General features: G+C 37.6%; 1 protein-coding gene across 5 annotated transcripts in view; it reads right to left on the bottom strand.

Moving 5' to 3' along the window:
* scml2 (Scm polycomb group protein like 2) overlaps positions 1–25,715 on the bottom strand; it is a 60,116-nt gene that overhangs the window by 17,200 nt on the left and 17,201 nt on the right. For 3 of the 5 annotated variants that reach the window (XM_041259134.1, XM_041259135.1, XM_041259137.1), the window contains exons 2-7: positions 14,937–15,055; positions 13,276–13,344; positions 12,007–12,077; positions 11,263–11,497; positions 10,371–10,459; positions 9,775–10,018 (exon numbers count right to left, since the gene is read on the bottom strand). In XM_041259134.1, coding sequence (XP_041115068.1) covers positions 9,775–10,018; positions 10,371–10,459; positions 11,263–11,497; positions 12,007–12,077; positions 13,276–13,344; positions 14,937–14,958 — 730 coding nt within the window. In that variant the 5' untranslated portion in view covers positions 14,959–15,055. Of the gene's footprint in view, positions 1–9,774; positions 10,019–10,370; positions 10,460–10,887; positions 11,046–11,262; positions 11,498–12,006; positions 12,078–13,275; positions 13,345–14,936; positions 15,056–25,715 lie in introns of those variants that run through there. The other 2 variants (XM_041259136.1, XM_041259138.1) reach the window with 2 other exon arrangements.

Raw genomic sequence — 25,715 nt, 5'->3', positions numbered from 1 at the left:
TCACATAAAAATGGGTTGACCTCTTAATTTAGCACATTGCAGTTGGCAGATTAAAGAGGGGATCCTGAAATGTTTGAGAGATCAGGATAAAAGCTACCACACCACGCATGTGCACAATGAGTGATGCATTGTATTTGTTTGTTTAACCCTGGATTTAGAATGTGGAAGAAAATGTGTTTCAGGTAACTTAACTGTGCTGCTAAACAAAAAAAACAAAAAAAATCCCTTTTACCACACAAAGACATAACAGCATGACATCTAAGATTGCATTGCTTTATCCCCAGAGTCCATGCAACCCCTTATACACGCTTTCAAATTTAATTAATCCAGGATATCCTCTTGCACCAAGTGCCTGGCAGTGCCTCTAGGCACCAATGTTTTCTAAGAGGCTCTGGTAGTAGCTACTTTCCAGACAAAGGTTACTACAGTTTGCAGTGTAGTGCAGTTTACCCATGCTTTTAACCAATGGCTATGCATTTACCATAGTTTGACATGTTTTTCAATCTGCTTTACCACACCTCTCTAGGCTTTACAATGATTATCTATGCTTTTCCATATTTTTATTACACTTTGCTATGCTTTTACTCTGGTAAACACAAGGGCTGTTGTAAAAAGTTATATTATTTTTAGTTATTATTTATTTATCACTGAGTGTTTAATGCTGAAGACTGAAAGATACAGAAGCTGGAAAGAATGGGTATTTTCATGCAAATACATGAAAAAAGAACACATAATTAAACAATATTGTTGTCACTCTTGCACATCCCCGCCATCCTTTCCAACCAGTTTGGTTCACCGCAGTGAAAACATGCAGAAAACAGCAAGCTTTTACACTGCAAATAACAAGAGATTCTCCTTTTCTGTTTTTCTATATATTTAATCATTTTCATCTAGGGTTGCTCTAGAAACTCTTCTGTTTGTGGTTTGGGGGGGGGGGGTTAAAACAACCCTCACCTCCAAGCAGCTTATTTCAAATGATTTCTTGTTAAATGTTAAATGTTAAAAGGCAAAACAAAAACAAAAACAAAAACAAACAAAAAAAAAAAACAAGAGCATGGTCCCAAAAGGATTTCATGAATTTACATGTAAGAGGATTTCTTTTGAGTTACTTTTTAGCCAAGCTGCATTCTTCAAATGGGCTTGTCAGAAGTCAATGGGTTGAAGCTGTTTAAGTTGAGCTGCTTTTGTACTAATAAGGTAAGTTTAGCTGTGCAAGGTTTTACTTTCCCCACTCTTGTGTCTATGTTGTGTTGTCACTATGTTTATCAATGAATACAGGCAAAATGAATGAATGAAGAAAAAAATCATGAAAAAACAGAAATGGGACAATTTTTCCACATTTTGTGTTACACCTCACCACATATGATCCACATTTAGTCAATGTCATTAACAAAATAACAGCTAAATTGGATGGAGTGAGTGAACATGCAAGGACCATGTTTTGCACGGTCAGACTGTGCATCCTGCTATAAATGAAAAACTGCAAATTGGCTAAATTACTTTAAAAGCAGCATACTCCTGTAGATCAATGTGGGGACATTACCAATACTGTCAGATTAAGAGATACAAATAGAAGCCACCTGGAATGCTACAGCTCTTCTGTTAAAAACACAAATGGCACAAGAAACTGAACTCTCAAACTATTTATCACATACCAAAACAAGCCTAAAATAAACCTTGGTTAAAAAAAAAAACCTTCTCTAAGATGACATCCAATCAGTTGGTTATTTTAAATGTTTAAAACGTGCAAGCTTGCAGTGCACATACAGTTGGTTATTTGAAATGTTTAAAATGTGCAAGCTTGCAGTGCACATACAGTTGGTTATTTGAAATGTTTAAAATGTGCAAGCTTGCAGTGCACATACAGCTAGTTATTTGAAATGTTTAAAACGTGCAAGCTTGCAGTACACATACAGTTGGTTATTTGAAATGTTTAAAACGTGCAAGCTTGCAGTACACATACAGTTGGTTATTTGAAATGTTTAAAACGTGCAAGCTTGCAGTGCACATACAGTTGGTTATCTGAAATGTCTAAACGTGCAAGCTTGCAGTGCACATATAGTTTTGCTATGTTTTTTTGGGTGGTTTGTATGTTATAACTTTTGAAAATGAATAAGGAGCTTAAGAATTTTGAGGGAACAAAACAATTACACAAGAACCCACCCACTAGATAACAGAACTGTAGGTCTGTGAGCATAATCATTTGTGAGCGCACGTTGGCATGATTTGCCACACTAGAACAACCCTCTTTTAGTTTATTCCAAGGTAGATAATCACTGGAACTTGTATTAAATGAACCAGAGTTTTGTACCACAGGCTAATCATCATTTTTTGACCAATAACATCACAAGCTTGACCCCCCCCCCCCAGTTTTACATAATCCTACTCACCCTCCCTCAAGAAAAATAGTACAGTATACTTGGGAAACAGTAAGGTGAGCAGCCCATCATTGTGGTTGATGGTAACTGTGATTGGTATGTGACTAAAATGTGGAAAATACAAGTTTTGTTGTTACTTTTGATCTCTTCTGAGTCTTACCCACCCCCAACCTTTCCTGACCTCACAACTGCTTAGGTCATGACCTGCAAACTCTCAGGGGGAGACTGATGCTTGAAATAAAGTTCAAGTGAAAGGTGCTGCAATTTTCTGGGAAAAATGATATGACTATTGTTATTTTACATTTACCTTTTCCTTGGTTTAACTCATGAAGTAGCTGGCTTCATCTTAAACGTTTATCAAAGAAAGTGTTGTTGTGTAGCTTTAAGTAAACTTTACAAGAACAAACAAATATTCTACATCAATCCAGCAATGGCAATTGTTCATTTAACGTAGTAGTAACAGTCTTCTTTCTCCAATGTCTGCCATGTACAGTTCAATTCATTACATGTGATGCTTAGTGTCACAAATCACTGGTACCTCAACAACACAACATAACATTTGTTCACCGAAAACAGTTTAAGAGGAAATTAAAATGTACCAAGACACACACGAAAAAAAAAAAAAAATACCTGGAACTCACCCAAGCAAAAAAAGACAGCTTTCAATCAGGAATTCACACGGTATTAACAGAGGCATCGGTAATGGGTAAACAAAAAGATATTCATGCTTTTGACAGATTTCATTTTTCATATATATACACACACACACACCGAGTAAACGTGGAGCTCTGTTTTGCGTTGTAAAGATTAAGTGGAACATTTGAAAAGAAGCTGGATAAATTTGGGGACAATACCTATGCATATGGAAGCGAGAGGTTTGGAGTTGAAAAAAAGGAAGGAAAAAATTATAAAGTATTCCTGGAAAGTCTTGATGGCAGCAGGAGACTGAACACTTAGTTAGAGAAAGGAGGCAGCTGAGGAAGCAATGGAGAAGAGAGGAACAAAGTCAAAAGGAGGGACTCATTCTGTTACAAAGAGTCATAAAAGATAAGCTTGCAACATTGCGCAGAGCTGAGTGCCTACGGAGACTCTACAAAAAAAAATCATGCGAGAACTAACTTTTATAAAGATCCATTCAAATTTGTAAAGAAGTTATTCACCAGTGAGAAAAATGGCACACTAAAATCATCTAAGTTTGAGCTGGAGAGATATTTGGAGGAAACACATGCAGATTCAAACAGGCAGGGACCTATGTCAGTTCCTTCAGACACTTCACCTATCAATCCACCTGAATACCAAATGGAGGACTGTGCACCTAAGTGGAAAGAAGTAGAGCAAGCTGTGAAAAAAGAAAGGGCGTCATCATCTCCAGGGCCTAATGGAGTTCCATACAGAGTGTACAAGAGTGCTTCTGGAGTTCTACGAATCCTGTGGAAATTGATGAAAGTGGCATGGGAAAAACAGGCTGGACCATTAGCACAATGGCGAGCAGGTGGAGTCTTTATACCAAAAGAAAAAGATTCTACAAGCATCAGTCAATTTTGCCCTATTTCCCTATTAAACGTAGAAGGCAAGATTTTCTTCAGCATTATTGCTCAGAAATTGTCAACTTACCTATTAAAGAACTGTTTCATTGACACTTCAGTGCAAAAAGCAGGCATTTCAAGTTTCCCAGAATGCTTAGAACACATCAGCGTAATCTGGCAACAAATTCAATCAGCTAAAAAGGAGAGGAAAGCACTCCATGTGACATTCCTGGATTTGGCTAATGCATATGGTTCTGTGCCACATTAACTTCTTTGGGCAGCATTTGATTTTTTCAGCATACCGATGACAATAACAAATTTAGTGAAAATCTACTTTGGAGATTTGCAGTTTAGTTTTTCAACTTCAGAATTCAGCACTACATGGCAATGCCTAGAAGTTGGAATAATGTCAGGATGCACCATTTCTCCATTGGCTTTTACCATGGCGATAGAAGTAATTATTAGGTCATCAAAATGGGTAGTGCGAGGAGAGCGCTTAGCTTCTGGACTGCGACTACCACCAATGACATGACAACCATGACTACAACAGTAGCCTGCACTAATCGGTTATTGGGCAAATTAACCAATAACATCGAATGGGCACAAACGCAATTCAAGCTCACTAAATCAAGGAGCATCTCTATAATTAAAGGTAAAGTAGCAGATAAAAGGTTCTACATTAATGGTGAGGCAATATCAACAGTGTCTGAGAAGCCAATGAAGAGTCTTGGGAGATGGTACAACAGGGATCTAAAGGACACAGTTTGTGTGGGAGAAGTTAGTCAACAAGCAGTGGAAGAGACAGCAGCACTTTACCGGGAAAACTGAAACTCTGGTGCTTTCAGTTTGGTCTACTGCCAAGGCTGTTGTGGCCACTGACTGTGTATAAGGTTTCCTTGATAACAGTTGAGAAGCTGGAAGTTTTAATCAATTCACACAGTAGGTCAAGAAATGGTTGGGAGCTCCGCGTTGCCTCAGCAGAGTGGGACTTTATGGTAAAGGAATACTGCAGCTACCAGTGTCCGCTCTAAACGAGGAGTTTAAGTGCACCAAGGTCCGACTGGAAATGACATTAATAGATTCACATGACAAATGCATAAGGGAGGCAGCACCTCTGTTGAAAACTGGAAGAAAGTGAGCAACAAAGAAAGCCATGGAAGATACTAAGGCTGCCCGGTGATATTATGGGGGAAGTTCAGCATAGAAGAGGGGGGCTTGGTCTCAGTTCAGCTCCTCCTACATGGCACCAGGCAACCCCAGCTCAACGGAGGAAGCTGGTAGTCCATGAGGTGCAAATGCAGGAGAGAATGAGGTTTGTAAAGGCAGTTTTCCAGGCCAAGCAGGGAGAATGGATGAGATGGGAGAGTGTGGAACAATGCAAGATCGACTGGCAAGACCTATGGACAATGGAACAGAGCAGGATCAGTTTCCTCATCAGATCAGCATATGATGTTCTCCCATCCCCACAGAACCTAAACCTGGGTGGGTGAGGATCCCTAATCTCCCTTGTGTTCATAACCTGCAACGTTAAGGCACATTTTGACAGGATGTAAGGTGGGTCTTACCCAAGGATGGTTTACTTAGCACCATGACCAGGTGCTGCGATGTTTGGCCTTAGCATTGGAAGAAGAGCGTAACCTGACCAATAAGTTGTCACCAGTTCCTTCAAAGCATTACACACAAAAGACAATACTCCTCCGTCCAGGAGAGCAACCACTAAGAAAAGATGTTAAAGCCAAGCCTCACCCAGGACAACTGGAAGCTGCTAGAGACTGGAAAATGCTGGCAGATGTTCGTCAACAGTTTATTTTTCCACCTGAGATTGCCACCACTAACCTTCGACTAGACACTGTCTTGTGGTCGGGATCAGCACACTTTGTTCATCTGGTAGAGTTAACAGCGCCATGGGAGGATGCTGTGGATGAGGAGTATGAGAGGAAGAAACTTTGGTATGCTCAACTAGCTGCTGAAGCAGAACATCGAGGATGGAGAGTCCGGGTTTACCCAGTGGAGGTGGGTTGTCGAGGATTTGTGGCACACTCTGCAACCCGGTTTCTCAGAGATGTCTGGTTCAGTGGCCAAGAGTTGCGTTGCAGAGTGAAGAACTTATCTGAAGCAGCAGAAAGGAGCAACAACTGGCTGTGGTTGAATTAGAAAGATTCTGGCTGGGGATCTCAAGCACAACAGAAAGAAAGCAATGCTGATGTACGGTTAAGTAAGCTGGGCTGAGCTGAGTGGGGAACTGAGGGCAGTAATGATGGGACACCAGAATCACTGTCAAGCCCTCTTGAGGTGCCGTGGGCTAGTCGACAAAACACAGAGGATGGAAAGTGCCCACTTGAAGACCTCAGAGATGTGCCCTACTTAGCTCAATCCAGACGGTTGTCATGCTGATGCGCTGGGGAGGCCGCACTGTGGTTGATCCCAGGAGCCAGCATTGCAGTCGTGATGTATGCTGATGCACTGGGGAGGCAAAATAAGCTGATCCCTGAAGCCAGCATTACACTTCAGCCATCAACACCTGGCAGAAGAATATCAGCATCATCAGATGGAAAGAAATGCAAATAGATGGAGATGCAGATGGATCACATTAGTTTTCTCTCTCTCTCTCTCTCTCTCTCTCTCTCTCTCTCTCTCTCTCTCTCTCTCTCTCTCTCTCTCTCTCTCTCTCTCTCTCTCTATATATATATATATATATATATATATATATATGAATAACATATGTGAAACATTCTAAACCAAAAACCTCCTAGAAAATAGAAAATTAAAATCATATCCACCGCAATGTCTCCATTCTCGTTTGTAAAAACTCCTATATGAAACCATGATAGGGAACAATAAAATAGATTACAGTACAGCTGGCTGATGGGCCTGCTTCACACTTTGAATTTGTTTTGCTTGCTGTGAGGACAAATCAGTCACTACATCACTGTCTAGCGCCCCTTGTCCAGGCTGCAAAAGAAACATGAGACTATATTACAATACAGACATACTCTAATGTATTACATTTGCTACTTCTGACATGACCATCTGTCCTTTCAAATACAGTTTCAGGCACTTAAATCTCATTACTCTTGAAAGACTACACTACCCAGCCATCAAAGATTATTACGCTGCTGTTTACGAGAAGAGAGTTATGAGCTTCTTGCAACTATCTTAAGGCTTCAGGCTGCGGCTGATTTAAAACACTGGAAAATATTACCCAATTAAGACATAAAATATAAACATAAAACCAGCCATAACTTAACACAGCTAGGCCATGCTTATTTAATTCGTCATGGTAACCACAAAAAACAGATGACCACCACCCAGTAAACAAACCATGCTTTACAACCAAGCCTCCTCAAATACAAAAAACTAAAGCAGGCACTTTTTTCATTATAAAAAGAAACCCCTATTTGATAGAATGCAGAACCAATTGTTGTATATGTGGCTTTTTTTCTACCAGCTGTAATTACTTTGTGTTGGTGTACCACACATTGGCACTGCTGTAGTATAACTTCATATTTCTGTACTAATTAATTGTCATTTATCTCTAGCTTCACTATCAGTTGATAGTGGGGGGCTGCCTGTAGTGTATCCGTCCATCACATATGCGCCATGATCAAGCTCTTCAGCAATGCCACCCACGTATACAGCATTATGCAAAATGGCTACCTTAAAGCGAAAAAGAGTTCTGCCTGCTGGATGTGATTACCAGGTGTGGAATCTAAACTGCAGGTAGGTGTGTTCCAGGTATAAAAAGGTTCCATTATTCACCTCAGGGTTGATGCAAAAAATCAAAGCCAATTGTGCTGAAGAAGCTGAAATTCACTGACGCGAGTGAGTGTGCGCGAGTAAGTGTGAGTGAGTGAAATTAAACCAGAACCTGGATTGGACACCGAAGAGTGAGCAAGCCTCCTCATGACAGCCGGGTCAGTAGCCATTCTTTTATTACTGAACAGAGAGTGTAGATCCCATCAAAGTTGGACGTACACTGTTTTGTGTGCTGCCATTGCTGGTAGTGTCACGTGAGCTGTTCAGTGTGTTGAAATGTAAATAAATCCTGCGGGTGTATCATCTTCAACCTCCGTCTCAATTGCCTGCCTGCCTCTCAGCAGCGAATGCACGCACCCACACTGCAGACAGATACCCTAATAAAAACGGAATCTCAAAACAATAATTGTGTGAATATAGTAATTGTTACAGCTGTGTATAATGGTATTTAACAGGATTAATTTATCTGACTTTTTACATATCTGCCCTTATTGCAGCTCTAAATATTCTTTGAAGATCCAGCTATCAAACCCATTTGTTCCCTCTTCTGATGCCATTTTGTAACAAGACGATATGAAAAGCATGTGTAGGCAACACCTAAGGTTTGACTTGCACTGTTGAAGCTTTTTCTGATTTGCATGTTATGAATTGGCTTTCATCCTTTTTTTTTCTTGCAACTAAAATAAACTCCACTATTTTTTCTCATACAATGTAATCTGTTACCATAGTTTGTTACTTGTCTGAAAAAACCAACAATTAGCGTTACAAATTAGAAATACTGAAAGATAAATGAAACTCAATGACAAATCTATCTATCTATCTATCCATCCATCCATCCAGTACCAGTCAAAAGTTTGAGTACACCTGCTTGTAACCAGGTTTTCCATGATTATCTATGCTTTTAACTGTATAAACTTGTCTATAAATACTTAATATTTCATTATATGATACGTGTACTTATAAAAGCTGATAATCATAAGTGAACTGCATTCAAAAAATTTTATTTTCACATTACAAGAACGCATTACACGTAGTGTGTTACTCTCCAACACTGTATATAAATGTAGGGATTTTAAAACTTGGATCTGGTGTTAATCAATTTTGGTGCAGATGTATGGAAAAAAATATCGTTTTGCATTCAACAATTTGTTCTTTGTGCAACCACTTTCACTCTGTGCTAAAAAAAAAAAAAAAAAAAAAAAAAAGGCTGTGGAAATTTGGCAAGATAGTTTTTTTTTTTTTTTTTTTTTTTTCAGAACACTTGTTAACCTCAGTGATACTAATATTTCCATTCAACACACAGTTGTGTACATACTAGGTCTAGCAGATCAAAGTGCCCCAACAGTAATGATGTCAGATTGAGTCTTGGCTTGTGGTCAGTGGAGATGTACTGTGGTTCAGTGTAATGTCTTCTCGTTACTCAGTCTTGTTAAAACCAAACTCTAACAGCCAACACACTATAAAGCACTCTAAAACCACAGAGATTCCTCGCCTACTTACAATATCCAAGAAAAACGCATCAAAATTACTGCGGCACCGCTAACTGTTCATATTGCTTCAGGGTCAGTGCTTTTAATTAGGGAAAACTGTTGCTATAACAGTACCAATTTACCTGCCATGTGTTGTCACAAGAATAGTTAAGGTGCAGTGTGAATTGTAAAATATACGATTTGCAAATAGAAATATACACAATCCTTCTCATTTGCATTGGTGATTTTGAAGGGCGCATGACTGCTTTATAACTAGGGATTTCATCTGTTATTTTAACACTTATAATATCTGAACACTTAGCATTTTACCATTATTTTTATTTATTAAAAAAAAATAATAATTTAACGTGACACTTTGATTTAAACTTGGGGTCATGAACATACACATAGACAATCCTATTTTTCTTGGACTGATTAAGTACACAAACATATTTTCCCTTATTGACAAAACACAGGCAAATTGCCTCCTCCATAGTAAATGCATTACCTGGGCAACTTGCCCATAGTGGAAAATCAGGCTCATTAAGTCAAATTCCAAGTCAATGTGAACAATAAAACCAAAAAAAATTTACATTCCCTTCTGACTGAAATGTAAGTTGGGCCCTTGGCTTGTGCAATGCTTACCACTGGTGCCAGGAGGCTGCAAGCTGTGCTTGGTCAAGAAACACCACCCAACTGGAAAGATGTCTCGTGAGTCGAACTTGCACCAGTAGTCAAATGCCCCTCTCCAGCCGTCGAACATGATAAATATTTCATCGCCTTTAACGTCGCCTATAGTAGCTGGACAAATCAAGTAAGGGTTCTTCCTGTCCACTGCTTCCAGCTTCATCCCAGACTTGAAACTGTTCTGCGGGGGCCTGGGAGGTTCCTAAAAAAGGAAGGAGGGTTGAGAAATGGATCTGTCTTTGTTACAGACTGCATAGGATCACTCAGCTAATCACAGTAGAAGCTGTATGCAATGACACATTACAAACAGACCTCAGTCATCATGTTATTAATCGCACCACACTGTACGCTTTTCTCAGTATTTGTATGCAAGACGTCATCCTCTAAAAAAATACACTGAGTCAATTTAAAACAATGTGCGACTTCAACAAGCCTTTGCCTGTTAGTGATACAGGTCCAGTTTTAAAAATGCTGGCCAAAAGCATTATTGCAGGCAACCAGCAAAGGCTTTCTTCAGAGATTTGGTATGGGGCGGGGGGGGGGTGGCTGGCTACCTTTTTAAAAGCTGTGGAAGGGGCCATTTCTGCTCCACTTAATGTCCTCAACAGAAACATTGGCCATGAGGAGGCATTCATTCGAAAACCTGGGAACACAAAATACATACATATATATATATATATATATAAATATAGATAGACATATTTGTATGTTTCATGAAAATTCAAATCAGACTGCCAATTGTTAAGGGGATTTTTTTGCTGGTTCGGTCCTGTATCTTCATTTAGTTCTTTGAAGTGAAGCCCGTCCTGTTTACTGTAGCATCAATACTCTAACTTGTTATTTGTTGCCACAGCACCCCCTAGTGGTTCCTCTAGATAGGTGCTCTTTGATATTAGTGCAGATTTACTTAACTTGGTGCTGTGAGTGCATGAACTAAAAAGGTAGAGAAAATAAATCAATCAATAAAACAGCAGCATTGAATCTCAAGATTCCAGTGTCCTCAAACTGAAAACACAGCATATACATTATCAACACAAAATACAGAATAAGAGAGGCATTTTCTTTACTTACTAAATATCTTGGTATCCCTGAAGAGATAATCATCTCCTTTTAAAGATATGCAGTAGGTTTTAATGAGCAATCCGTTTCAGTGCAGGGCTACTTTACACACAATCAATTTGCTGAAAGACTGGGAGCAGCATTTGTACTCCTATTGTACCACCAAAAATCAGTTTACTGAACGGTGACTGGCACAATATTCAATGTAGTGTTGTCTTTGGCAGTCCTTAGCCAGAAACAAAAGACAAAATGAAGATAAAATGTAAATGTACTTATACCCAGTACAACTCCTGCCTCCTCATCATTTAATCATTCACTGAAGTTAGTTGTAAAAGCCAGGACTGTGTGATTTTCAAGCTGTGTTATCAGGTGCAGAGTTGTTCTCACCGAGCGGTGGCTGCAGCATGTCTCCGTTCTTCTCACAGGTCCCTATGGGCTGGATGTCGGAGGAGTCCACCAGCCTCCAGAAGTCATTCTTGTTGTCGCTGCCGTCGAGCCGCAGTCTCAGCCGGGCGCCCGTGATGCCCATGACGGTGGCAATGCACACGGAGGTGAAGTTGCGGGGGTCATGTGCTTCTAGCTTCATACCAATTTTGAAATCGTTGCTAGGTGGGTTTCTAGACTAGAAGAAAAAAAAAAAAAAAAGGTGTGAGCATTAAACTTTTAAAGGGTTACTGGGCTGGAGATAATGCCTATCAAAAAATAACCTATCAAGCCATTAAACTAATCTAAGCGGCCTGGTAAAACCAGTGTTGTAAAAAAAATGTTTTTGTATTTCTTTCTGTATTTTCAAATTACAGAAAGAGTTGCTGAATAACACTGTTCAGAATCAGGCTGCATTTCTAGGCAGATGCAGAGTTTAATACATAGAAAATTCCCCAAATTCAAGTACTTACAAACAACAGTCTCCCTTGTCGGAGAAAAAAAACCCTCCCTGATGACTCCTCACCTTGATCATTTGATTCATGATTAGTTATGTCTTAATGTTCACAATTTATTACAGTATTCGTACAGGGCAACAAAAGCACAGCAGAACTGCGAGTTACCACAATCCAACTACTTTATTATGTTTTTGTGAACCCACAATAATCCTGCACACTCTCAGTCAAAGGTACTAAAATTGGAACAGACCTGTTTAAAACAATGCGAGGGAGATGGGGTAGCTTCCGTCTCCTTCAGGTATTCATCCCAGCTGAAGCTTTCTGGAAACAAACAAACAAGACAGTTTAACAGTGTGAAGCCAACAAGCTGTTTATGAATGATGTAACAAAGCAGACTTTTATGATTTACTGAAGTAGATTCTAGCTTCAGTGTGGTAGTGTACACAGGAAAGAAGAAAACACTAACTTGCTTAAAAGTTTGAAACAAAGATCATAATTGTGTTAAAAAAAAGACAAGAAAAATACACATTTAGGTGAGCACTGTGAAGGATTGTGAGCGTTTCCCCGAGCCCCGTCTAACAGTCCTCAATTTATTAAAGGCTTTAAATCGCTTCTGAATGTGCAGCCAATCGGAAACAGCATTTGTGTCTGCTATGAAATGATCCTGTTGCACAAACCACTGATTGCTCCTGTTGAATATTGTGCCCTGAAATATAAAGCCACGTTTTTTGTACAGAATATAATTTATATTTCAAATTAAAAGAAAATGCTTCCCAGAAATAGGTGCTTAAGATCACAGTGAAGCTAGTGCTGCCAGGCTTAAGAAGCTTGATGGGGAACGTAAAGAAGAAAGGGAAGAAACCAGGGGTTTCCCCCAAAATCACTGGGGACTGCTCTCGATGCAGTGAGACTGGCACTGCCAGGCCTCTGTGGATGGAAGTGAGCTTCTCTTCCTCTAAGGGTGAGACTGGTGCTAGAAAAGAAGAGCAGGAACAAGGAAAGCCAGAGGTATCGCCTTGAGTCGCTTAAAAAGCGCCATCAGCCATCACCCTTACCCCCTGAACCACACTCCAAAGAAATGTCTGTCCAATCATAAGAGCTAGACAAGTTTCAATTGATTATTGTCTGTCATTTTTAAAGCCAGTCCAGGGTCCTCATAGTTTTTAAAAGTAATATGTTAATGTTATAAAACAACTTAAAATAATCTGACTACTAAGCAAGTAATAGCTTGTAATGGTTTCAGTGTTTATAAACAAATCCAAGCATAATCATTCAGATTTTTTTTTTTTTTTTTTTTTTTTTTACAGTAAAAAGTTTCTTGGTATAAAATGTTACAGGATGGCCCTGTGTTGAACTGTTGCAATCTGGGATGCAGCAATTCGATTCTGACAGCAGAGGGCGCCCCAAGTCACTTTATGAAATTATTTGGGACGGTACCCAACATTTGCTTCTCCGGTTCAACTCTCTTTTAATTTTGATGTCTGTAACTTTTGTTGGAAGTAGCAAGTCCTACTGGTACCTTTGTTCTGGGAGGGACTTGTTGAAGAATAACTCTTTCCTGTCTTTTCCTTTTTAATATCTTTTTGATCTATAAAGCAAGAGAGATGAACACATTCAATTACTACAAGAAAAAGCATATGAAACATAAAAAGACCCATGTGAAATGCTAAAGTGAAAAACATTTGTACACTTCATTTATTATAGTTTTATGATTGGGTGTTTAAAGGTGGCACTTGAAGTACAACAAGTGAATTGTTAGGCTACATGATGTATCATATCGTTATAGAGGTATGTATCCTCTGTACTGTGATTCAAGACCAAAAGCACAACATAGCTCATAGCACTGTAGTTCTTGAATGAAGAATAAGTGCGACTTATACACAGTATGAAATCCCCATCTAATTACATTTTTGTCAAGTAAACCTTCAGGACCATAACATGTATTGTGAACCATTAGTGTATTGTTACAAGTCTAAAGAGAAATATCTTGTATATAAAAAAGTATCCTTGAAATATGAAACCTCATGTACAGTATGCATATCCTGAATTGTGTGTTTTATTCATTTTGTGACGCACCTTAGGGGTATTTAGTCCCATCAAAGGGCTTTACAAGTTTGAAACTGATCCTGTAATAGCTTTTCTGTCTTTAAGTAATCTAAGATAATGTACAATTAAAACACTTCTAGCAATATCTTGTGCCTTTTATAAAATGTAACAATTTCAGGTTTGTCCATCATTTTGTTTTTCTCATTACAGCACTTTTGAGACAACAAAGCTTATATTGTTAATTGGGTGCATAAGACATGTGAATAGGCTGTTTTCTTTAATTATACACGCCCTCAGCATTAGACATGCTCTGTAACTATTAACAGAAGTCTCAAGGGTTTTCTAACAGCTATTTACTTTTCCCATGTCACTTGTCTTTTCAGTAATCTTACTCCATACTTCATTGTGATCCACTATGTGTTAACAAAACATGCATACTAAAGAACTTGGAACACATCTAATTCCATCTTGTGTCTCAGAACCACTTAACAGAAAGAAACAGATCCAAATTCGCACCCTTGCATACAACTTCTTGAATGCAATAGCCTTCATGTTATTTTAACATTTGCCACTTCAATGGGTGCATTTTTCCTTTCTGAACAAAGGGTCTATGTAAATACCCTCTTCGTGAACTCAAACTAAATAACCTTTATAAAATCTTATAGCTGTCCTCGTTAACAAAAGCAACACAGCAATACTAATGCATTCAAGCTCATCTGTGTGATACATTCTCTACCCCATTATGCAAAAGCAGTTCCTATTTAGGCCACTCTGTACACTGGCACGTGTGATTCTTCTGTATAGCTACAACAGAACATGATTTGTATGAAAAACCAACATTTCATTTCTTAACTTACAGATGTCAATTCTTAAGGAACAGCTAAAGATTTAAAACAAATACTGGCATTGCATTTATTGCACTCAATCATTACCCTACATCCTGATGTACTATGTAGGAAGTATCTTTTTATGGTTTTCTGTGGAGTAACTGTCAGTTTGTCATGTTTTATCTTCTTGTTTAATGTACAATAATTGTGAGTTAATATGTCTCCCTCTGTTCTCAAGTTGGCCATGGCTGGGCACAAAAGACTGTAAATAGAAAAAAAAAAAAAAAAAAGAAAGCATGCCCCTTACCTTTAGTTGATGTTCTCCCCATGGTGACCACCTGCAGGTTCAGTACCTCCTCGCACAAAAGTACCTGGAGGCAGGCGACCGACAACTCAGCTTCCTGTTAGAAACGCAGTGATGGCTTCCTGGAAACGGCAGGAACAGGACGTAATTAACATGGAAACTGCCCCCACAAAAGACAGAACCGCGCACAATGCTGGTTGACAGCTGATCGCAAGCAACTAAGCAGCCAGTAGTGGTTGTGTGGTGCTCTGAAGAGGCTGCTAGCAAACCAGGACATAGGGAGATGGGGTGGAGGAGTGCTAATGGAATGGGAATGACAGCGGTACTAGTGAAGTGTTCCAAGTTAAAAGCAGCTTGTTCTAAAGATTGATGAGCCCCCTGAACTGCAGTAACCCTTGAGCTTGCACTCCGATTGCTCCACTCTACTTTATACTCTCTCAATCTGCAAACAGTATTTGTATTTCGGTGTGGTAAAGATTTGCCTTAAGTTTGACTTTTTTTCTTTTGGTGAGTAAAACAGAAGGCTGGAATAAAACAAAATGCACTACCAGCTGTCAATACATGTTTTTATTTTTCCTTTGTTTCTTTGCCTGCTAGTATCGTCTGCAGGCGAAACACACGTTTGGTTCCGGGGAGTGTTCCAAGTTGATAATGCAGGCTGTAACGGTAAGCAAGCTAGCACACATTTCATTGGAAAATGCAATAGAGTTTAACATATGAAAAAAGGTGCCTCCATGTCTGAAAGTCAGGACTATATGTAGACTTCAAGACTTTAGAGGTCAAAAGGCTGAACACATGCAACACATGTTTGTGTCCATTGGGAAATTACACAAGATTACTACGGTACGTCAGTAGAATGAAATAAAAATAATAGTCAAATTCCAGCCAACTGCAATATTGGGAGGGGAAGTTTCAAAAGCTTGTTAATGATAACGTCAGTGTTAATGAACAAACTGATATGTAGCATTGATTCTGGCATTTTCAAGAGTTCGTTATGGATTTTTCAATATTAATTAATTGTGTTAATGTTATTTCCGAAATGATGCCGATTTACAAAATAATTTAAATATATTATCCAGAACCACTGCATATGAAGGTGCTGGCAGTGTTGTAGCACTCCATATGAAGGTGCTGGCAGCATTGTAGCACTCCATATGAAGGTGCTGGTGGGATTGTAGCACTCCATATGAAGGTGCTGACAGCATTGTAGCACTGGATATGAAGGTGCTGGCAGCACTGTACCACTCCATATTAAGGTGCTGGCAGCATTGTAGCACTGCATATGAAGGTGCTGGCAGCATTGTCCTTCTATGCCTCTCTGGGTGATTGCAAAGGGTCACAGGTGACTTGATGGAACTCAGTCAATCTACCAACTCTGTGGCTATCCATCAGGTCACAGCTGTATTGATCCGGCCCAGCTAAAAAAAAAAAAAAATCTTTATGACATTTTTTTTTGGGAGTTTTATGACATTCTTGGGTTTCCTAGACTAATGGGAGCCATCAATTGCACACATATTGTGCTTAAATCACTGCAACACTGTGCTTATACATAGGTGAACAGAAAGGGGAGCCATTCACAAAATGTGCAAGTGATTTGTGATGCATGCCAACATCTGGAAAGTACTGTATGTGCAAATTTCCCTGGATCCTCTCATAACATTATGACAGTCATTTTCAGGGACCCAATGAACCAGTTGGCATATTAGTAGGCAAGTACTTTACGAATACCTAGATAATTCAATATTTGTACAGTACTGTATGGAAATATTTATTTTAGCCTTATCAATACCAGAGGTTTTGAATGAGGTTTACTCACTTGTTTTAACCAGAACGTTTGCTGTATTGCTAAAACAATATGCCACTATTTGCATCAATATTACGACCAAGAAATTATCAATGTAACTACAGCCTAATCATCTGAACTCTGGATATGTACATTATATGACAACTGACCTCTACTGTATATTGTATTGTAATCATACAAATACAAACCTATGAGTAAATATAGACATTTTGGTACATAAAAGCTAATCGTGACACTCCACAGAGTAAGAAGAGGCATACAATAGGACAAAGAGGTTCACTAGGAATGTGATAGAGCGAACCTTTGGTTCACTAAAAATGATGTTTGAGTGACTCGACAAATCAGAGGAGATGCCTCAATACTGAGGAGGACGAAACGAAGGCTCATCCTGAACCGCTGGAGCCTGACAGGGAAGCCACCAGAACCAGAGCTGCCAAACGTTTTTCCGGATTTAAGATCAGCTGATGCAGGCCTTCTGTGCCTCCCACAAGTGTACACACAAAGGAAGAGAGAGAGCTTTTAGTCACTGTGCTCCCAGATTGCAGAATGCACTGCCACCTGATATTAGAAGAGAAGTGCTACATCAGTTGATGACTAAGTCAAAATTGAAAACTTATTTTTTAAGATTAGCTTTTTTTAAACAGAATTTTAAACTGTGTTCTTTCTTTACTTTTAGTATGAAAGGCGCTCTATAAATAGAGTATTGATTGATTGATCGTCACACATTTCCATGTATATAAAAAATGTTCCCATACAATACTGTAAGTGTTCATTGACTACTTCTAATTATGCGGCGTGCATTTCTCAGGGAAGCAAGCAAAGAGTGCCAGAGAAAATACACTTAACATGATTACAAGAAGCAATCAAACAGTTATAAACATAAATGATGTATGTAACAGTGTATTGGGTGAGGGCTTTCCATCATCATTTTAAAAGCTTAAGAAATGTATAATGGAAGAGTTACATAAATGGTATACATGTATAATAACAAACGACTACAAATACAAATGGCACCCCCCCCCCACTACTACTTGTTAGCATGTGTTTTGATTAACAAGTTCTTCTTTATGCAGTCGTTGGGGGAGACTTGATCACTAACTACGTCATAGACTGAATTTCCAAAAGATTATCAGATTGATGTTATTAACAAATTCCGATTGCAAATCACTTGCTACTAAAAGCTGTCGTTATTATACCGCAAGTTCAATATAATCACACTTTTTTGAAAATCCTACCCATAATATTTGAATGCTGATTTGGATGTGCTCTGTAAAAAAAATGGGCAACCATACCCTGTTCACTATCTGCACCTCACATTACATTTTCTTCCTCTGCTTAAATACATTTCACACTTGAAATAAATAGACAACCAGCATTACAGTATATTAACCTTTTGTAGTCCTATGTCAGACCAGGTCCGACATCATCAAAAAGACGTAAAGCACAGGTCTCTAGCCATTTTTTCTCTGGAAAAAGCCGTGAAAAACCTTTCAATGGCCAAATGAAACCACAAAAAAAAGGGGTGTATCTCATAGCCCCATGCACTACAGAGATAACATGGACATAAACAAAGGAGATAGCTGCTTCTGCATCCAGCGCTCAAAGAATATCACAGACATTTGCAGAGCTTTTTGAGATGTTACAGTAATAAAATAATGACTTGGATCGCATTATTGAGGAGTTTGGAGGTAAAATGAGTGATAAGGAGAGGATTTATCAGTATGCACATCTACAAAGAGGTATGTGAAAAATACAGCGGGGTGGGGTTTGGCTGGAGATACAGTACCGAGTGTCCTTTTGCAATTCAGTGCCTTTTAAACCTGTTTTACTAAAAATTAAACAGCGCATGTAAAATAAACAGCGCATGTAAAAATAAATTGGACCTGACGCGCCTGACAAGCGCTGAATAAATGGACTGCAAAGGGTTAAAATAACGCCTATTGTGCCTTGCTGTATAATGAGATGTATTTTTACTGTATGCACTTAGTACATTTGAATTAAAAAAAAATTAAAAAAAAAAAAAGGGGGGAATTCCTTTGCGAAGCTCAACAAGTATGTCAGCAAGTTACTGCATACACCACGGCGGATAGAGAAGAGCCCTGACCTCCGACCTCTCCACATAATAACTGCAACAAAATTGAGCTTCCCTGACAGCTGGCTCACTGGATATTTGGATAGCTCGATCAAGCCCTGAAAACCAAAACAAGCAAACTTTCAGGCAGGTTATCTATTTCCTGTAGTCATCTGAGTCAGCTCCCTGTAGTGAAAACAAATCCTACGCACAGAAAAGATATCGTTGGCAAACCGAAATGCCTCCACAGGATGATCAAGCCTGCTGTGCCAAAGGAGCCGAGCAGACAGATGGGACTTCATGATATTGAACTCTGACAGCTACCATAGAGGTAATTTCATGGTAGAACTCGTCCACAATACAGTAGAATAAGTTCCTCTGCAATCAGAAAGTCATCCAAAAAATCTTGTGCTAGGATGATCACATACATGAGACACCTTTCAGCTCTACCTGCTCTCTGACCCAAATGTAAATAGCTGGTGGAGCCAGCAGAACTGAGAAATCAGTCACATGATTTGAATCAAAAGAGGCAGTCTGCATTGTTCAAGCATGAACAAAGCCAGGTATATACAGATACTATACATATAGATATAAGGCAGCACAGTCAGTACAAGCTGGTGCTAGTCGTGGCTAATGCTATCCAGTGCAAAGACCAGAAGGGCCAGATAAAGTTCAATTCATTTTCAAAGACCACATACAGTAACTGCTGATTCCCCTGAAGAATTCCTTTCATAATCCTACACAGCTGTTTCCCATCAGGGGAGACAGAACACTTCACCTTGAAGTAGTGACTGTATGCAAATGAAAGCGAGAAAACAGACAGAACAGTGGTTCATTCCTAAGCATGTCAATGGAAACTGACTGGGCACGTTCCTCCGTACCAGAAATGTGCATCACATCTGTCACTATGTGGAATTCTTAGTGCTCTGTCAAATACAGTATTTCAATATTCATACAAGCACTGCTGGAAATGCATTCAGAGGCACAGATGAACAGACATATACTCCTAAGAGACTTCTTTATTTTCCAGTCAACTGAAAATGCTACAATATTTGAATAGACCTATTTGTTTGCATTTTGAAAGAATATGCATGGGGTATGAAGCATCACCTGCCACAGCTGACAATACAAAATTAGAGCTACGAGTATCACAAAAAGTGGATCACTGTGACCTATATTGTAGGGCTACTGATTTTCCACGATCGTGGAATCACGGACAGAATAACAGAATTAGGCATTGGGAACAGAACTGGCTTTTGGGGAATGGAATTCTGCTTTGCAACTGCACCTTTATAAAAAATAAAAAAAAATAAAAAAACCCTGCGCACACAGTCTTTTGCCGCTGTTATTCTCATATAAAAAATTATGGATTGCTTTGAAAACTACACTACCCAGAAGCCCAGCGATGATGCTTGTATAAAACGTTTTCGTATGTTTATTTGGATCATTGGACAACGAGAAAACAGGTGGTTTTGTGTACACTGCGCTGATGGACTGTCTGTCTGCTGCGGTACTGCCTGTGTGAGTCGAATTGTTTAAAAAATCAACTTGCTGTTTTATGAGAGTTCTATTCTGTGGAATAATTTTGGAGTTGTATATACAGAAAAGTGAAAAGTACTGATTAAAAAAAACTTAATTTAATCTATGTAAAAACTGATTTAATTATTATCGCAAATCCGTTACTCAGAAACCCGCTCAACACAAGGAATCGACACAAGGGTGAGGTGAAACCTTTAGTTTTATATCTTATTATTTCTAATTTATCATTAACTCCTTAATAATACTACGTACTCAGAATGATTTTTAGTTTTTTTTTTTACTCATGTTGCTATAACTTGGCGCTCTCTTCTCTAGCTACTGAAGTAAGAACAGAAAATTGTAGATTCAACAATGAGTGGACCAATAATTACTTTTTTTTTTTTTTTTTTTTTACCAACAGTACTGAACGCAAAGCCAGTGTGTTTACTGTGCAATGAAAGTATGTCAGTAATTAAGGAATACAATATCAAAAGGCATTTTGAAACCAAACAAGCTTTTAGAAATACGTATCCAGTGGGCACAGTAGTTAGAAGCTCAAAAGTAGAAGCGCTGATCTCTTCTTAAGTTATCCTATTAATATGTCACGTTCACTTTAAAATGTAATGATACTACTACGTTAAATTCTCACACCGTTCTATTATTAAAGTACTATTCATATGGTCAAATGTGTAAGTCTTTTTCAATATATGAACATTAAGTTATATAATACTTATTATTGATTAAAAATGTGCAGAGTAAATTACTCTGGCCCGCCTACTCCTAACTTTTTTCCAGTCTGGCCCCCTCAAATTTTTTTTCCAGCGTATACGAGAAACATATGCAAGCAGCTTTACAGCAAGTACAGCACAAACCAGTCTGCGTTGTTGCAGACGAAACTACAGATGGGAGAGATAAGTCTCCTGGACGTTGTATTTAATTTGTAATTTTATGAAAATTGTATATTTTTCTAATAATGCCCCTCGTTTAACTATTCTGTATATTGTAATGCCAGCAAATAAGCTGTTTTTTCAGAACACCTTTATTTGTTGACTGACTTACAGTACATTGTTACTAGTTGCCAGCTTTAAGAAAGATTTTCCCTGAAAACTACAGTATCTCAGGGACTTAAATAAAAATAAATGAATTCAATAATTTTTTTTTTTTTATGTAAAAATGTTATTTATGTTCAAATTATGTTGTTAATTCTTAATAAATTGGTAAAAAAAAAGGAATTGGTCATTTTGAAAAACAGAAAAAAAAAGGAATTGGTCATTTTAAAAAACAGAAATTTGCCCATTCCCAGAATGGTAAATCAGGAGTGTAACATGAGTACAGCTGCTCCATATACACAGAGATTATAATCTCTGAAAAAATGTAAAGAAAATCAGAACCATATTGTACCACAATTTGATTTCTCTCAGTACCATTAAGGACTAAAATACTACATCCTAAATATACTGTGACAATGGCAATGGTAGCACTTTACAGAAGATATCCTGACATTTAAATGTACTACTGTACTTAAATATACTGGTGAAGTACAGATTAAACGATAAACCTTGTCACTGCAAAACTTTGACAGCTCAAAATATTCTTGAAGTATTGTTAATTCAATATGAATTGTTGCGTTAGTTAAAGCAAACTTCATTTAGCTGATTCAAATTTGTATTTGCCTTGGTATACGCTTCCAATTCACTTTTAAAAAGTTTAACTTGTAACACGTGTTGCAGATACTTTTTGTTAAATACTACGCTTGTACTATAAAGAAACACGTAAAGGCTGCTTCCATGCAATTAAAACAAACTAGTCAATTAGCGTATGTGAAAAGCTGTTCCATAAAAAAAGTCTGTCAAGCAATTAGAATTTTGGATGTTAATAGTTTATGTTTGAAATCATGTATCTATGTTATTCATTAGCAAGCAACATGAACACGCACTACCCTATAAAAAAACAAGCCTCCAATTAGAAAAAGCCTAACTTTGCTTTTACTGACTAGAGCACTGTTAGAGAAGCTGCTACAGTAACTAGACAATGACTGTTCTTTGAAAAAGAGTTTTCTGGCATTCTCTTAATTTATAAATGCAGTAGTTTATAAATTTGACAACAGTTGAAAAAAGGTTTCAAGAACTGCAAACATATTCTGATTGATCAAAATGGGAAACACTGGTCCAAGTCAAAATATTTTAGGAATGTTTTGTTAAAGCTCATTTAGAATAACAAAACCAAGCCTGCAATTCATGGAAATTGTACTAAAGATGAAGAAACATTTTACACTATAAAGGAAACACAGAAGCCTAATCTTGCTGAAAAGAAACATCTTCAAAAAAGGCAATTTTGGAAGTATCAACAAAAGCATTTACGTTGTAAATGAAGACCACAGCCAAGAACACAAGCCTATTCTATTTATCATTTTATAATTCAAAGCACTCAGGTCAGTAAGAACTTTTTGTTGTATACAGGTGCACAGTAAGAGTCCAATTTTACAAAGTTAGACTCTGATCCTGATCAATAAAGATACATGCATAGTCTTATGTTAAGTGGCTTATAAAGCTTTGGTCTATATCTTAAGACCCCACAAGTCTACGTCGGCACGCACTTGGTTTCTTACTTTAGATCTTACCTTTCTTTTCATCTCCATGCTGCTAGTATTTAGCACTGGGATTTTGTTCAAATAAAAGCCTCTTAAGGTTTGAGCCTTACTGGTTATGCCCTAAGAAGACAGAAGAATAACTGCTGTAACCCTTACAAAGTCACTCAAGGTTCTTCAAAGCCATCAACTATCCTCTCTAACTAGAGATAAAGGTGATAAAGGCCAATAAAAAGACCTTCAAATTGGGGCTTGTCATCTTTACTTAAGGCAGCACCTATGTCTGAAAGCAGACAAAACAAGTTAAGGGCTGGGGCTAACTTAAACATTAGCATCAGTGGCTCCCTTTTGTCTTTATTCACGGCAGGGGTCCTTTGGTGTGCTGCAATAAAACATTCCAAGTCACAATAATGGCCCTTAACAGATGTATATCTGGGTTGTCTGGCTGCTAGGGAAGTTAAAAGGGATTTGTGTGTTTGAGAGAGAGAGAGAGAGAAACAGACAATGTAAACTTAAATACATTTTCTTAGTTTTGTTTTTACTCAAATGCTGTTATTTTTTTTGCTTTCACTTGGAAGTTCAAGACCTGCTTTTCAGTTTTAGTTGAGTATAAAGTATATAGTACAGTGACGGGGTACCCCCATCCCTGGTTGTATTTTGCTTTATTTTGTATAGCTTGGGGTATGTATCACATGGAAGTGTCTTCAGGTGCTTTACTTACTAATACAGCAAAAAAGACTCAAAACTGTGGCTTTAATTAAAAATAAAACAAATACAAATTTATGGCAATATGTATTAAATGTACTTATCTTAACTATCAACGTTATATTCATGTTCAAATTCCATGTTTAATTATCAATACATTGATAAAAAGGGGGGCAAAAGAGAATTGATTATTTCTGAAAAACAGTATTTTTTAAACAGCAAGAACAGAATAATTCGTGCCAACTACAAAATGCTCACTATTATAAACAAACAGTACAACTGCAATGCCATAATAAACGTTTATTATCAGGATCTTCATAAGCAATAACAGACAGCTCTCAAAATAAATATTTATAAAAACAATAAAGTTAATTTCATTATTAAATCGGTAATGATGAAAAAACCTTACTGATACTAATTTAGTTAATGAAACAGTATCTGCTTATTGCCATTCGTTTCTGATATTTATAAATGCTGTAAAAACACACAGTATGAGCCTATATTAACTAGGGATGTGCTTTTGGTAATTTTTTTTATGAATGTTTAAATGCTATGCAAGTGTCAGCGTTTAAACCATATCTACAAACCCACACTCTCTTTATATTACATTCTGATGTATACCGACAGCCTCGGTTAGTATTTTCAAGCAAAGAAACCCTAAATAAGCAAATAACGTTTTAACATCGCAAAGACTCAACTACAAAGTAAAATTAAAATAAAAAAACAAAACAACAACATGTATACACCAAAGTATTGAAATTAGGGCCGTCACTCGATTCATTCATGGGCATTTGCTTAACCTATAGATTTAAAAATAAACAAATGAATAAATAGGTAGATTCATCCGGTTTTATAAAGGTAATCCTGCATGTAATACTAAAAACATCAACAGACCTAAAAAAAAAAAAAAAAAAAAAAAAAATAATAAATAATAATAATAACAAAATAAAAGCATTTGTTTTATTGTTTTTATCATAGTAAATGTTCCTTTTTGTATCTGTACTGCACCACTGAGATGTAGCTGTGCTGGCCCTGTGAGCACAAAGTGAATAAACTAAACCTTTATATATATGTGTGTGTGTGTGTGCATATATATATATTTTCAAAGAACTAAACCAAACCATAATAATAAATAAATAAATAAATAAACAGCTTAGGTATGTTACAGAATCTAGCAAATGCACAGATTCCAATACATTGTTCTATTAATTCTACTGTTAATCCATTATTTCTTTCTTTTTTGTGTTTAAATATCCCCTTCTGTTGACAAATTACATAGGATATCAAGAACATTTATTTATTTAAAAAAAATGATTGGCATCATGCTGTACTGTACGTATGCTCTCTCTGAATTAATATCGAAAAAAAACATCCTTTCCAAATCGTGTATTCACAGTCACCATCTAGAGTGTTCTGTTTATTATGGATGTTTGCTTTTTACTGCATACAGGAACTCCACCCACAGTAATTCTGAAAGTTTTCATTTCAAATGATGAAGTACTGAACTTGTGTTTTTGTGGTATGGCAATTTTGTTTGGCATACTTATTTACATACCACAGTTTTCTCATCTGGTTCCTCAAAATAATTTCAAACGTGGCTTTGCCTCGTTCCTTTGTTTGGAGATGCCATTTTTATAAAAAATATATAACGATAGGAAAAAAAAAAAACGCTTTTCTTACCTGTGTGGATTGAACCATACCACGCCCACTACAGCATAAACACACACACAGTGCACCAATGGAGGGGGGGTATTGCCAAAGCATAATATTTCCTTTAAATTCCAATTTAAGGTCTTCATGCATTGAGAAACATAAATAAACTGATTTCCAATGGCGTGCAACTTTCTCTTTTTTATCCAGTATATACAGGAACCATCCGGTACAAAGTTACAGAGCAAAGAATGATTTATTTTTACATTACTGCTTTTTTTACTTCAATTTATCCTACAGTATGCCCTACAAACACTTGCCAACTCTTTTTAAAACTGCAGCTGTTTTTTTGATGATGGCGTTTGGAAAGCAGTTACAATTGACCAGGTGTCTACAAAGTGTGAAAGATCACAATTAGGCAAGGTTGCTGTTTACCATTTAATTGTA

This window comes from Polyodon spathula, chromosome 9 (genome assembly GCF_017654505.1).
Source record: "Polyodon spathula isolate WHYD16114869_AA chromosome 9, ASM1765450v1, whole genome shotgun sequence".
NCBI lineage: Eukaryota > Metazoa > Chordata > Actinopteri > Acipenseriformes > Polyodontidae > Polyodon > Polyodon spathula.
The sequence above is the reverse complement of the archived record's forward strand: the minus strand, read 5'-3'. Positions and strand labels throughout refer to the sequence as shown.